Source organism: Peromyscus eremicus, chromosome 4, assembly GCF_949786415.1.
Source record: "Peromyscus eremicus chromosome 4, PerEre_H2_v1, whole genome shotgun sequence".
Classification (NCBI taxonomy): Eukaryota; Metazoa; Chordata; class Mammalia; order Rodentia; family Cricetidae; genus Peromyscus; species Peromyscus eremicus.
In genome coordinates this window covers 104,464,681-104,479,856 of record NC_081419.1, presented here as the reverse complement: position 1 = coordinate 104,479,856, position 15,176 = coordinate 104,464,681, and the positions used below count along the sequence as shown (strand labels likewise).

Sequence of the window (15,176 nt, the reverse complement as noted above, 5' to 3'; positions counted from 1 at the left end):
ATTATAAGAAGTACTATATGTCTTTGAAAGCTAAAGTGTCCAATTTCTGAAATTGCTCACTGCATCACAGTATTCCACCTACTTTAAGGTTAATTGCTTTTCCAGTATTTGACAGATAACCCCACTTCCCGCTAACCTGTGTGGACCTACTCTTTAAAATATATGTATCTTCCAGAATTACTTTCCATTACATTCTTGTGAAATTCAAAAGTTCCATTGTGTAAGTCACTACTTTTGTGTAGGCCCCAAATGGGTGTTCAAGTGCTCAGAGTGTCATGGTCACCCTAATCTCTTCCAAAGTGCTCTCTATACTTCCCCTCCTCCAGGTTTTGAATCTCAACAATAACAAAAAGTCAGCTTGGTTGCTTCAAGCTCTGGGGCACACAGAGAGCTACCTTTTAGAGATAGTGACTCATCTCATTTACCCAGGACTTTCCCCACTTCAGCATTGAAAGTTCCATGTTCTAGGAAATCCCTCAGTCCTGGGTAGACCAGTACCTAGTAGATAATCCCTCAACCCTGGGTAGATCAGTACCTAGTAGATAGATAATTCCTCTTGACTCTTCCCTTTCTAAGCCTGAGCACAGGAAGGCAGAAGAAACAGATTTGTCCCTACCCAGAGTGTGACTGTAGATGCTCAGTTCTTACATGTCCAAGACCATAGGAATCCAGTCCAGTGTTTAATTACTTACCTCAGTTTTAAACACAAAAAAGAAAATATCTGCAACTTAACTGTCCAGTCTAGTTAATTTCTACATGCCCACAGTACTCTCCAAACTGTGCATTCCTAGATGGGGAGGGATTTGTTTCTGTGTTGCTGTGGGTCTAACCTAAGGCCTATAGATTTGAGGCAAGTGTTCAACACTGAGCCTATATCACCAATCAATACCTAATTTTGTTTGTTTTTTGGGACAGACTCACTGTGTAGCCCAGTCTGGTCTTGAACTCTATAAATTGTCCTGTGTCGGCTTCTCAAGTTGTCCTTCACCTTAGACCTCCACACATGCTTTGGCATGTTGTGTGATACCTCCCCCCATATAAATATTTTTAAATTGATAAGCAATTTTGCTGGCCATAGTTGCTCACACCTGTGATACCAGCAGTTGTCAGGCTAAAGCAGGAGGATTGCCTCATATTCCAGACCAGCCTGGGATACATACTGAGTTCCAGGCCAGCCTGAGCTACAGAGTAAGAGTCTGTCTCAGAAAAAGCAAAATAAGCAAACCCAACCAATTTCTTAGAAGCTTTGAGGGGGCTGGAGAGATGGCTCAGGGGTTAAGAGCACCGGCTACTGTTCCAGAGGTCCTGAGTTCAATTCCAGGCAACCACATAGTGGCTCACAACCATCTAGGATGAGATCTGGTGCCCTCTTCTGGTGTGTAGGCATACATGCTGGAACACTGCATGCATAATAAATAAATAAATTTTAAAAAAAAAGCTTTGATTTTTTTTTCAGTGTACTCAAGTAATACATGAGACATAATCCACATTCCTTGTTTCTCTTTTGAGTAATATCCCTCCCTCAAAAAATCAAGAGGGAAAATATATCAAAGGAAAACCTGAAACTAAAGGTTTTATCTCTGAGTAGTTTGTACCTTAGTGCTCGTCTTTGCTGTCTTCATGCCCTTCCTGTAGAATAGAAAGATTGTGAGAACCTTTCAGCCAGAAGAAAGAGGGGCCCTTTGAATTGCTGCTAAGTGGTTCAAAATTGTTTTTGTCATCTAGGAGATTAATGGCCAACCTCATTAATGTCCTTTATCTCCCTTGTTACAAGCCTTCAATTACTTACCTATGGCAGTAGCTTTCAAGCTTTTTGGCACGGGGGGGGGGGGGGCGCGTGGTTTTCAAGACAGGGTTTTTCTGTGTAGCTTTGCGCCTTTCCTGGAACTCACTTGGTAGCTCAGGCTGGCCTCGAACTCACAGAGATCCACCTGCACCTGCCTCTGCCTCCCAAGTGCTGGGATTAAAGGTGTGCGCCGCCGCTGCCGCCGCCGCCGCCACCACCACCACCACCCCCCGGCTGCTTTCAAGCTTCTTTTTGTTTGTTTTTTGAGACAGGTTGTCATCTAGTCTAGGCTAGTTTTGAACTCCTTATGTTGCCAGGGATAACTTTGAAGTACTAATATTCCTCTTGAGTGCTGGGATTACAGGTGCGCGCCACCATTGCAGGCTTATGTGGGAAAGGGATCCAATCTTGAGCCTTGTATATGTTAGACAGGGATACTGCAAATGGAGTAATGCATCACCAACTTGAGAATTTGAAGGGTTATTTTGGGGTGTGTGTGTATGTATGTGTGTGTGATCGAACACAGAACCCTATAAGTGATAGGCATACACTTTACAACTGAGTTATATTCCCAATCTTTGTGTGTCAGTGTCTATGTATGCACATGTAGATGTGTGCACATGTAGGTGTGTGTGGAGGCCAGAGGGTGACATCACGTGTGTCTTCTCCAATCTCTGTTTTGTTTTTTGAGACAGGGTCTCTCACTGAACCTGAAGCTCATCAATTGGTTAGACTGGCTGGCCAGTGAGCCCCGAGACCTGTATCAGCCTCTTCAGCATAAGGGTGGATTACAGGTGTGCGAGCGCGTATTAGAGATCTGAACTCACTTTACCAACTAAGCCGTCTCCTCAGCCCACTGTTCGATTTATTACCACCCTTAGAAAGAAATGCCTTTCACATACAAACCTCAAATGAAGGAGTAAGTAGGTATATGTCTTAGGGTTTCTATTGCTGTGAGAGACACCGTGACCATGGAAGCTCTTTTAAAGGAAGACATTTCTTTGAGGTGGCTCACTTACAGTTCAGAGGATCAGTCCACTATTGTCATGGTGGGGAGCAAGGCAGCATGCAGGCAGACCTGGTGCCAGAAAAGGAGCTGAGAGCTCTTACATCTCAACTCACAGGCAACAGGAAGTGGTCCGTCTGACTAGGTGTAGCGTGAGCATAGGAGACCTCAAAGCCCACCCCCACAATGACACACTTTCTCCAACAAGGCCACACCTCCCATTAGTGCTATTCTGTTTGGGGGCTGTTTTCTTTCAAACCACCATAGTATAGTGGCTTTTAAATTTTTTACAATTTAATTCATTATTATACTGTGTGTGTGATGTGTATGTGTGAGTTTGGACATACGTATGCTACAGTACACATGTAGAGGTCAGAGAACAACTTTGAGAGTCAGCTCTGGCCTCCCACTTTCAGTTCTATCAATCAAACTCGGGTCATCATCAGACCTGCATAACAAGTGCCTTTAAACATTCACCAGCCTTGTGTGTGTGGTTTTGAGATAGGGTCTTATGTATCCCGGGCCTCCTGTGTAGACAGATAGGACCTTTGACTCTTAATCCTCCTGTCTCTAGCTCTCCAATGCTAGGATTATAGGCATGTACCACCATGCTTAGTTTATGCAGTGCTGGGAATCAATCCCAGCGCTTCATGCATGTGAGGCAAGCTCTCTACCAATTGAGCTGCGTCCTTAGCCCAAGTGAGTGTATGTATATTTACACACACACACACACACACACACACACACACACACACACACACGGCCATAACCGAAACAAGTTTCACAAAACAGTGCTCACCTTTGTATGTGGTACATTCTGGTGTTTCATTTTTAAACTACTTAATTAAAAAGAAATGCTTGGTGTGGTGGCTTATATTTGTAATTCTAGCACTAAGGAGGCTGAGGAAGGAGAATAGTCCATGAATTTGAGGGCAGCCTGGGCTACTGAGAGAGACCCTGTTTCAAATCAGTACAACACACTGATTATGACTCAGTAAGTGATGTTCTTGGTTCTTTATTTTTTTTTTAGATTGATTTATTTTATGTGTGTGTTTTGCCTGAATGTATGTATGTGCATCACGTGTGTGCCTGGTACCTGTAGAGGTCAGAAGAGGGTGTTGGGTCCCCAGCACCTGGAGTTAGGGATGGTTGTGAACCGCCACGTGTGTACTGGGAGTTGAACCCAGGTCCTAGAGCAACCAATTCTCTAAACTGCTGAGTCAGCACTCTTGCCTGTCTCTGTGAATATTTATTTTTATGTGTTTTAGTGTTTAGCTTACATGTATGAATATGGACCACATGCTTGTCTGGTGCCTGCAAAGGTTAGAAGAGGCATTGGGTCCCCTGGAACTGGAGTTACAGATGGTTGTGAGCCACTGTATGGGTGCTGGGAATCAAACCAGGACCCTCTGGAAGAAAGAATCAATGTTCTTAACCACTGAGCCATCTCTCCAGCCCCACACTTCTGTTTTGTTTTAGGTTGTTGGTGTCGGTCAGTTGTTTGTTTTTGAGACAGGGTCTTACTATTTAGTCCTGGCTGTCCTGGAACTTATTTGAAGACCAGGCTGTCCTTGAACTCACAGGGATCCACCTGTCTCTGCCTCCCAAGTACTAGGATTAAATGCATATACCACCATTATACCTTGCTCTTCTTTTTCTTTTAGACTTTTTTTTATTAATTCTTTAAGAATTTTACACAAAGTTTTGATCGTAGTCACTCACTTTCTTATTCTCTTTTTTCTGCATATGCGCATGTATGTGAGACAAGGTCTCAGTTACATAGCCCTGGTTGGCCTAAGATGTTCACTGCCCAGTAACTTTATTTTTGTGTATTTGCTTTTTAAGGTGGAGTCTCATATACACCAGGCTAATCTCACTCTCACTGTGTTGCCAAATCTAACCTTGAGCTACTTACTGATCCTTCTACTTCCACCTTCTAAGTGCTGGAATTATGGAGCTTGCCCTACTTGACTAATGTTTTGTTTGTTTATTTTTAAATCCAGAGCCACAGTAAGAAATACATTTTGTTAGGTCATATGTGCATATTAACTATATTTGCACAAATGTGAAGCAAGAGTTATAATATAATACCCATTTTCTTGTATTTTGGTGTTTTGTATTTTTTCCAGTTACTCTTCCTTTTTTTAACATTTTTGGGGGGTTGCAAACATGCCATGGCTCATGTGTGGAGGTCAAGGATGACTCATGGAAGTTAGTTCTCTCCTTTGATGATATGGATCACAGGGACTGAACTCAAGTCTCATTCTTCCATTGTTATCTGGCTTCAAGTTGCTTCTTTGGGCAGCCAACTATTTTAGCTGTGATCTGAGGTCCCCAGTTTGTATTTGATATCACATTTGGAAAAGGAGGCTATACTTTGTAAGTATTTTACTGGACAGAATTTATAGTAAATTTGGGTTGCAAGGCAATTTCCTTGGCAGGACTGGAAAAGCTGTTTTTCTAGGTAGGCTCTTTGTCTTTTTTGTATGTTGAGCTCCCCCCTCTCCTCAATAAAGCATTAAGGTAAGTTCTTGACCTTGAAAGATCAGGGTGTTGAGACTAGGTAGCTAATAAGACTATACCAGCGAAAGACCTTGGTAGAGCCAGCAGTGGTGGAACCCAGACTTAGGAGGGTCATGTATCTAACCACTACACATAATACCCAGTTATGTTGCCCCCTGGCTACTTCCTTTTTATCTCTGCCTTTCAGTGCCTTGCAAAGGATTTATAAGTGTATGAATATACAGTAGGATTTAGTTGTCCATTTAAAGAACTGTTTGGCTGTGTTTAATAGTAGAGTATAAAATCCCAACCTTCAGGAGGCTACGGCAGAAGGATCTTAGGGTTAGGGTTAGCGTGGGCTACAGAATAAGACATGGTCTCAAGACACACAGAGCCTGTCCTGGGAATTAAAAAGATAGGTTGGTATATCCTGGTCTGTTAGATAAGATAATATATATAATTTATTATATATATTACATATACACGTATGTGTGCATATATATAATTCAGAATTTTCAAGAAAGTATAAAAATTAATATGGGGGCTGGAGAGATGGCTCAGAGGTTAAGAGCACTGACTGTTCTTCCAGAGGTCCTGAGTTCAATTCCCAGCACCCACATGGTGGCTCACAACCATCTGTAATAAGATCTGGTGTGCCCTCTTCTGGCCTGTAGACATATATGCAGGCAGAACATTGTATACATAATAAATAAATAAATCTTTAAAAATAATTAATATGTTAATAGCTGGGCGGTGGTGGCACACGCCTTCAATTCCAGCACTTGGGAGGCAGAGCCAGGCGGATCTCTGTGAGTTCGAGGCCAGCCTGGTCTGCAGAGCGAGATCCAGGACAGGCACCAAAACTGCACCAAGGAAACCCTGTCTCAAAAAACAACAACAAAAAATTGGTGTGTTAATAAAAATATCAGTTGAACAATAAGCATTGTATTTAAAGAGAAATTTTTCTTGTAAACAAAAATTTAATGCTGGTACACCCTTCTAATCCCAGCACTTGAAAGGCAGAAGCAGGCTGATCTCTTGAGTTTGAGACCAGCCTGGTCTATATAGCTGGTTTCTAGGACAGCCAGCAAACCCTGTCTCACAAAAACAAATAACAAAAAAAATTCTGTTACATTTACTGGGTGAGGTGTGTGTGTGTGTGTGTGTGTGTGTGTGTGTGTGTGTGTGTGTGTGTGTGTTCGTTCTCTCCTACCCTGTGGGTCCTGAAGATAGAACTCAGGTGGTCAGGTTTGGTGGAAAGTGCTTTTGCCCACACTGAGCCATATCACAGGCTTTCATTTTCTTCCAAAGAAGCATTTTCTTACAAGAATGAATAAGGATTACATTCTGTTACAGAATTCTGAAAGTTCTAGTAATGCAGAGACAAAATAAGAATTCTCTAAACACAGCACTTGGAACCAAAAAACAAACAAACAAAAAAAGAATGGTCACTTCGGAAAGTATACCATCACTGTTACTGATATTATAAAACCCCAAGTAAACCTACCCGACATCTATTAAAATGAGTGAGTTCAAGACCTAAAGATGTCAGTCAGTGGTAGAATGAATGCCTAGTGTTCATGAAGCTCAACTCCCAACACCACCAAAAATATCCAAAAATAAAAAATGAATAAACTGATCACATAGAATGGCCCTGAAGTGTGTATTTTCCTATATATAGAACAACTAGCCCCAACAAATTAATGGAAATTGGCATGATGGTAATGCCTGAAACCCCAGTACTAGGGGAATGGAGACCGGAGGGTCAGGAATTCAAGATTAGCCTTGGCTACATAGTAAGTTCAAGGCCAGCCTAGGCTACTTGCCAACCTACTTTAATAACAAAAATTAATAGATTAAGATCCAAGTTATTATAATTGAAATCTTTAAAAACATGTAGAGCCAGGCGGTGGTGGCGCACGCCTTTAATCCCAGCACTTGGGAGGCAGAGGCAGGCGGATCTTTGTTCGAGGCCAGCCTTGTCTACCAAGTGAGTTCCAGGAAAGGCGCAAAGCTACACAGAGAAACCCTGTCTTCAAAAACCAAAAACCAAAACCAAACAAATAAAAAAACCCATGTAGAATTTGTTAAAAAATGTAAACTGAAGTAAGACTAAAGGGGCAAAGACAGAAATCCACTTAAAATGTTTGTGTCAGCTCTGGTGTGGCAGCACACGTATATAACCCCAGTACTTGGGAAGATCAATAGTCAGGTCTCTCTTTGATGCGTAATGATCTTGAGAGCAGCTACAAGAGTAGAAGCTGCTAACTAGTTGAATATCTACCAAAGGAGATGATTTACTATTGAATTACACTTTATCCATCCAGTTTGATAATTATTTCAAAGCAGTTTTATACTCTGTCATAAATAAATATTTTAGAGAAACATAAATTTAAGCACGAGACTACAGATTTTATTACTGCGTTTTCTTTTTTCCTTTTTTTTTTCTTTTTAATTTGTATTTGGTGTTTGAGACATGGTCTCTCCACATAACCCTGGCTGTCCTGGAAATCAGAGATCTGCCTGTCTCTGCCTCTAGTTCTGAGATTAAAGGCCTGTGCCAGCAAACCTGATTTATTCCTGCTTTATAGCAGCTGAAGTAAAGGATCCTGGTCACTCATTAATGGCATTGAATTGCTAGGGAGAAACAATTATTTTAATATCAAGAACAAAGGAAATATTTCTCATGGGTTTCAAAAAGAGCATACCAGGTGGAGAATAATTGTTTTAACAGCTTAAGAAAACTATATCCCACCTTACAAACTGGTTTCTGCATAGTGTTGTGGAACAGGTAGGTGTATGCATGTGTGCTGAAGTGTAAGGAGCATGGTGATGTTAATAGCTGGGATGTTCTTAGGGATAGGCCAGACCACTACCCAGAGTCAGCTGAGAAAAGATCTAGCTCCGGTATGTTGTGGTTGTTAGCTAATGTATTGTACCACCTTGTGCCCTACTGTACTAGTTAGCTTTTGACAAACTTTACACGAGCTAGAGTCATCTGGGAAGAGAGGAGAACCTCAGTTGGAAAAAAAAAATTGGGGGCTGGAGAGATGGCTCAGTGGTTAAGAAAACCACCTGCTCCTTCAGAGGACTCACCATATGGCAGCTTGTAACCATCTGTAATTCCAGTCACAGGGGATCCTACATGCCCTTCTGGCTTCCATAGACACCAGGAATGCATGTGATACAGTTAGACATGCAGGCAAAACAAAAACAAAACAACCTCTAGTCAGCTGTGGTGGCACACACCTTTAATCCCAGCACTCAGGAGGCAGAGGCAGGCGGATCTCTGTGAGTTTGAGGCCATCCTGGTCTACACGGTGAGTTCCAGGACAGCCAGAGCTACATAGACCCTGACTCAAAAGCTAAAAAAGCCTCCATCAGGTAAGCCTGTAGGCAAGTGTGTGGGTCATTTTCTTTATTAATGGTTGATGTGGGAGAGTACAGCCCACAGTGGGCAATGCCAGCCCTGGGCAGGTGGTCTTGGGGAGTATAAAAAAAGTAAGTGGAGTAAGCTGTGAAGAGAAAGTTAGTAAGCAACTTACTCCATGGTCTCTGCTTAGTTCCTGCCCTGACTTCCCACAGTGATGGACTGTGATATGGAAGTGTAAGCCAACTAACCCCTTTCTCCAGCAACAAAATGCAGACTAATACAGTGTCTTCGTTACTGTTCTATTGCAGGGGGAGACACCATGACCAAGGCAACTTATAAAAAAAACAAAAAAAAACAAAAAAAACCCCGCTTAATTTGGAAGCTTGCTTACAGTTTCAGGTGATTAGTTCTTGATCATGGCAAAGAGCATGAAGGCAGGCAGGCAGGGAGGCATGGTCCTGGAGAAGTAGCTGAGAGCTCACAGTTGCAGGCAGAGACAGAAACAGGCAGACTGAGCCTGGTGTGAGCTTTTGGAACCTCCTCCAGTGACACCCACCTCCATCAATCCTTCCTAAACAGTTCCAGTACTGGGGACCAACCATTCAAACATAAGTGACTGTGGGGGCATTCTCATTCAAACCATCATATATAGCAACTAAATTATTTTTCTCTATTTTAAATTTTCTAGTGCTAGGGATTGAACCTAGAGGTTTGGGGTTTTTTTTTTGTTTTGTTTTGTTTTTGTTTTTTTGTTTTTTGTTTTTTGTTTTTTTTGGTTTTTCAAGACAAGGTTTTTCTGTGTAGTTTTAAAGTTACTTGTGGCAGTTGGGATTGAGCCCAGAACCTCATGCATGCTAGCTAGGCAAGTGCACTACCACTGACTTCTACCCACAGCCCTAAAATTGTATTAACGAACGTGTTATCATTTGTTTTTGCTCCAGGTGTGGATCATCCAAACTCCTGAGAAATCTGGCAGGTAGTAGTATGAATATGATCTGCCACGGCCCCCAAAGATACCAGACAGGAAGCAAGGGGTGCCACTGAAGCTAACAATGAAGAGAATTTAATGTGGATGGACAGAACAGCTTCTGTGTGTTCCTTCCAACTCAGTAAGTGCTGTGGAGAAAGGCAGTCCATGTTCTGCTGTCCTGGGCTCATGCTTCAGTAATGTTCTCGTGGAGCTGGCTGCCATTGACCAAGTTGGAGCAGCTTTAGGAGCTGGCTAAGACTTTTGGTGAGAAGGCTCTTACACAGGTCTAAAGAGGCAGTAACAATGGGCAGGGCCCATTAAAGTTCCCCTCGAGACTTGATCCAATATATGTTGGAAAGGGAATTCAAGATTTCCATTGTTCAGGGCTGGGGAATGTAACTCATTTGGTAGAGTACTTGCCTAGCATGTAGGAAATCCCTGATTTAATCTTCATTACCATATAAACTGAGTGTGGGGGCACATACTCATAGGAAGCAGAGGTGGGGGGATCAGAAGTTCATGGCCTGGGCCACTAGAGACCTTGTCTCAAAACCACAAAACAAAACAAAAAACGACTTCTACATTTCTATGTTATACATTAATTTTTAAATTTTATTTTATATGTGTGGTTGTGTTACCCACATGGTATTTGTACCATGTGCATGTCTGGTACCCAAAGAGGCCAGAAGAAGGCACCAGATCCTTTGGACTGGAGTTGGAGTTGGTTGTAGGCCATCGTGTGGGTGCTGGGAATTGAACCTAGGTCCTCTCAAAAAACAACCAGTGCTCTTAACTTCTGGCTTTCTCTGAGAAACTACCCTAATTTTAATTCATTGAGTACTCTGGGGATAAGTGAGGTGGCCCAGCCCATAAAGGAATTCTGCCCTTAGGACCCCCACAGTAGAGTGAGAGGACCAGCTTCTGCCAAACTGTCCTCTGACTTCCCCCACACACTATGGCATTTATGAGCCACACATAGACATGCACAATAAATAAATAAATGTAATTTTACAGAAGTTTCTTCAATGAAGGAATCTGAAGGATCAGTAGATGAGTCAGACGGTAAAGGTGCCTGTAGTCTGGAGCCCAACTCCCTGAGTTCAATACCTAGAACCCTGTAGAGGTGAAAGGAGGAAATGGACTGTCCTCTGACCTACCTCCACAGTGGCACATGTGTCCTCACACACATCGTATGCACAAATACACAGTAACAGTTTTTACAGTTAAGAAAAAGGGAATCTGGTATACTTAAATAAATGGACATAAATGCCATGCTCATGAGGATTCCATGCCATGAGGGTGCCATGATGGCCCCCTCAACTGCTGAAAGAATCTGTAAGCCAAGAAAAATACCACAGCCTTCTCAAAAAGAGTTTGGACTCTTCCAGGTGTGTGTACTAAAGAAGCAATTCCACTTAGAAGGGTTAAGAGTGCCCAGCACCACTATGATTGTTTTCATTCACACACACACACACACACACACACACACACACACACACACCTGCCCTTCTTGTCCTCTGCTGCTTGTATACTATCTCCTTCCTATGGGAGCCTCTGCAGAACGATGTGCTTTGCCAACCTGGAGAACTTACATCAGAAAATTGCCTTCCCAAGCCTGGGGACATGGCTCAGCAGCTAAGCACACTGGTGCAGAGGACCTGGGTTCAGTCCCAGCACCCACATAGTGGTTCACAACCTTCCGTAACCCCAGTCCTAGGGGACCTGAAGCTTCTTCTGACCTTTTTGGGTTCCTGCACACCCATAGTGCAGACATACACTCAGACACACACATACACAGTAAATAAAATATTTTTTTAAAAAAGGAAAGAAAATTGCCTTCTTAACTTTTCAGTGAGCATCTTCCCCAGCATCAGTAGGATACAAGAGAAATGGTGTGGACTGGGAGAATGTACTAGAAGTTCTGCTTCTGCCCTATTTGCTCTCTCTTAGATTCAGCTCCTTAAAGTTCAAAACTGATATTTACTTATTTTTGCTTTTTTAAGACAGGGTTTCTCTGTGTAGCTCTCTGGCTGGCCTTGAACTCACAGAGATACACCTGCCTCTGCCTCCCAAGTGTTGGGATCAAAGGCTTGTGCCATTATTTCTGGCTTTAAAGCTGAATTTTAATGTGTCTGGCTAATATTAAGTTTCATTTTTTTTTAAAGGCTGTTTCTGATGCCTGGAAGCTATTCTTTCAGCCACAAAGATGGTAATAAATCTTTGCCTCCCACAGTTCAGACCAAGAATTCACTGCAATAAGGTAAACCAACCAAATATATATACATAAATATACAATATAGTCTTCATACTTCTCCCTATTTCCTGCTTTGTGTATGTGGCCTTGGTTTAGGCTCACTGCACTTTCCCCCTTGGATTCCAGCAGACAGCATTTAGACAAGAATTAGGCAGTCACTGGAAGGGATCTCAGCACTGACTGCTGTGAGGTGCTCTCTGACTTGTTTGTGCATGCTCCTCTCGCTGGATCAATATCCTGTACAGTCATAGCAGAGTAGACTCTGTCGCTCCATTGCTCCCTTTCCTTCCCTCCCTCCTCCTCCCCCCTCCCTCTCTCCCTCCTTCCCTCCTTCCCTCTTTCTCTCCTTCCTTCCCTCCCTCTCTCCTCCCTTCCTCCTCCTTCCCCTCCCTCCCCCCCCTCATGCTTTCTGTTGCCTTGTTGTTTGTTTTACTTTAATTCATTTACTTTTGCCAAATGTTGTGGCGAATAGCTTTAATCTTAGCAGGGGGAGGCAAAGAGGGATAAGAATCTGTGAGGTTAAGGCCAGACAGGTACTGGGAACTGGACCTTGGTCCTTTCTGAAAGAACAGCAAGGACTCTTAACCACTGAGACATTTCTCCAGACCTTGGTTTGTTTGTTTGTTTGTTTGTTTGTTTGTCTTAAGAGTCTCATGCAGCCCAGGCTGGCCTGCAGTCACTATATAGTCAAGGATGACCTTAAACTGTTCGTTCACACCAGGAATCAACCTCCCAAAAGTGGGGATTTGCTGGTGTGAAGCACCACACCAGTACTGTGTGCTGTTGTTGTTTCGCTTTGCTTGTTTGAGATAAGTGTCTCATGGAGTCCTGGCTGGCCTCTGACTTGCTATGTAGTTGAGGCTGATCTTGAATTCCTGATCATTCTGCTTTACCTCCCAAGTACTGGGATTGTAGTTATACAGCATGGTACCTGGCTTGTTGCTCATATTTTTAATAGTGAGTCATGCTTGGGGACATTTACTTTCAGCCTTTGGCATGATCTTGAATGCCTCCAAAAACTTGAGATAATTCAGTTTAACAGATATAATTTAAAAATTAAGAACTTAGCTGGGTGGTAGTGGTGGCTCACACCTTTAATCCTAGCACTTGGGAGGCAGAAGCAGGCGAATCTCTGAGTTCGAGGCCAGCCTGGTCTACAGAGCGAGGACAACCAGGATTACACAGAGAAACCCAGTCTCAGAAAGAAAAAAATTAAGAACTTAAGGTTTTCTTCAAATGAAATTTTATGGGACTGGGGAGATGGCTCAGTGTTAAGAGTGCTGGCTGTTTTTCCAGAGGACCCAGATGCAATTTCTAGCATCCACATGATGGCTCACAACCATCTACAACTTCAGTTCCAGGGGATCTGACGCCCTCTTCTGGTCGCAGTGGGCACTGCATGCATGTGGTGCTCAGACATGCAAGCAGGCAAAACACCCATATACATAAAATAAAAATAAATAAATATAAAAAGTATTTTTGTAAGTGACAAGTTCTTGAAAACCCATTGTCTTCATTTGGATCAGTGTCTCCTCTTTGTCATTAAATGTAGGTGTCAGCTGATGGTTATGAAGTAGAAAACCTCATCTCTGAAGACCTCATAAAGAGAAGCCATGGCTTTAGGACAGAGTATTTCATTAGACCACCAGTCTATGTGACAGTTTCCTTTCCCTTTAATGTGGAAATCTGTAGGATTAACATAGATCTCACAGCTGGGGGATGTCAGAATGTCACTGGCCTGGAATTATACACATCTGCCTTATCTAGCAGAGCCTCTCGGGATTCACCTGAGTGCTGGACTACAGACCCGATGGAGCTATCTGTCCCAGACAAGGAGGCATTCACCTTGGTAGGCAAAGTCTTACTGAAAAACCAGAACCACGTGGTGTTCAGCCACAGGGGCTTCAAGGCCAGGCCACCTTTTAGCCCAATGGAAGTCACACTCCTCTCTCCTGCTGTTGTAGCCCAGGAACTATGGAATAAAGGGGCTCTTTCCCTTAGCCACGTGGCCCACCTCAAGATCGGAATCACCCATGTGACAGGCAGTGGCGTCTCTTGCATAAAGCGTTTAGAGGTGTGGGGTCAGCCAGCCAAGACCTGCTCTCAGGAGGTGATAAATAGTGTCTTGTTGATAGCATCAGAAAGCATGCCCAAGGACTTGGGTCTGCACACTCCGGTCTTGCCCATGGAGAGTGACTGTGACCCTGAGGGCCAGTCTGAGGGCCAGCAGGCTCCCTGTGTCTTACAGGAGATGTCTGAGACGGTTAATGATGTGCCAGAGGAGTTCCTAGATCCTATCACCCTGGAGATCATGCCATGTCCCATGCTGCTTCCCTCAGGAAAGGTCATTGACCAGAGCACTCTGGAGAAGTGTAACCTCAGTGAAGCTACTTGGGGCCGAGTGCCCAGTGACCCTTTCACAGGATTAGCCTTTACCCCACAGTCCCAGCCCCTACCTCATCCTTCCCTGAAGGCCCGGATCGACCGTTTCCTCCTCCAGCATTCTGTTTCTGGCTGCCACCTGCTTGGGAGAGCACAGACTACATCAGCAATGACCCCTTCTGTCATTACCCTGCCCTCAAGGAAAAGGAAGCCGGAGCAGGCTGAACACAGCTCAGACTACAGCCTTGGCATGGATGCTTCTTCCTCTGCTCCCAGCCCTCTGCTCTCACCCACTACCTCAGAGCCTACTGCCAAGAAGATGAAAGCCCCCAGTGAGCCCGCCCTGACAGATATGGACTGTTCAGCAGGTAACTCTTCTGTGTCATGACTCTGTCATCCCTGCCCTTCCTGCTGATGTGATGCCACTGTCCTTGGCTTTATGCTTTACTGCTTACATCTGTGAAGTTGGGGGCCATGCTTCTTCCTTCTCGTTTTTGTAGGGTATCTCAGTTTTGTTCTTGGTCCGTAGATAATCTAGAAGTCCCAAAGGGTTGCCTGTGTTCTCTTATTATTCTGAAATTCTTTTTTCTTTTTAAAATTTCGTTTGTTTGTTTGTTTGTTTACTTATATATAGGAAACCCTAGGGAAATAGGGTTTCCCTATGTAGTTTTGGAGCCTGTCCTGGAACTCGATCTGTAGACCAGACTGGCCTTGAACTCAGAGATTTGCCTGCCTCTGCCTCCTGAAGGCTGGGATTAAAGTCGTGCGCCACCATCGCCACAACCCAGCTAAATTTTATTTTTATTTATTTTATTTATTTATTTTGAGAGAAAGAGGGTTTCACTCTGTAGCTCAGGCTTTTTTAAAGCTCACTGTGTAGCCCTGACTGGTGTTGGATTGTGT

At 43.4% G+C, this 15,176-nt stretch overlaps 1 protein-coding gene across 6 annotated transcripts in view; it reads left to right on the top strand.

The window, feature by feature from the left end:
• Positions 1 to 15,176, top strand: part of Ubox5 (U-box domain containing 5) — a 43,908-nt gene that overhangs the window by 18,108 nt on the left and 10,624 nt on the right. For 3 of the 6 annotated variants that reach the window (XM_059261437.1, XM_059261436.1, XM_059261431.1), the window contains exons 3-6: positions 2,482 to 2,580; positions 9,609 to 9,776; positions 11,803 to 11,897; positions 13,444 to 14,641. In XM_059261437.1, the coding sequence (XP_059117420.1) occupies positions 11,844 to 11,897; positions 13,444 to 14,641 (1,252 nt within the window). In that variant the 5' untranslated portion in view covers positions 2,482 to 2,580; positions 9,609 to 9,776; positions 11,803 to 11,843. The other 3 variants (XM_059261433.1, XM_059261432.1, XM_059261434.1) reach the window with 3 other exon arrangements.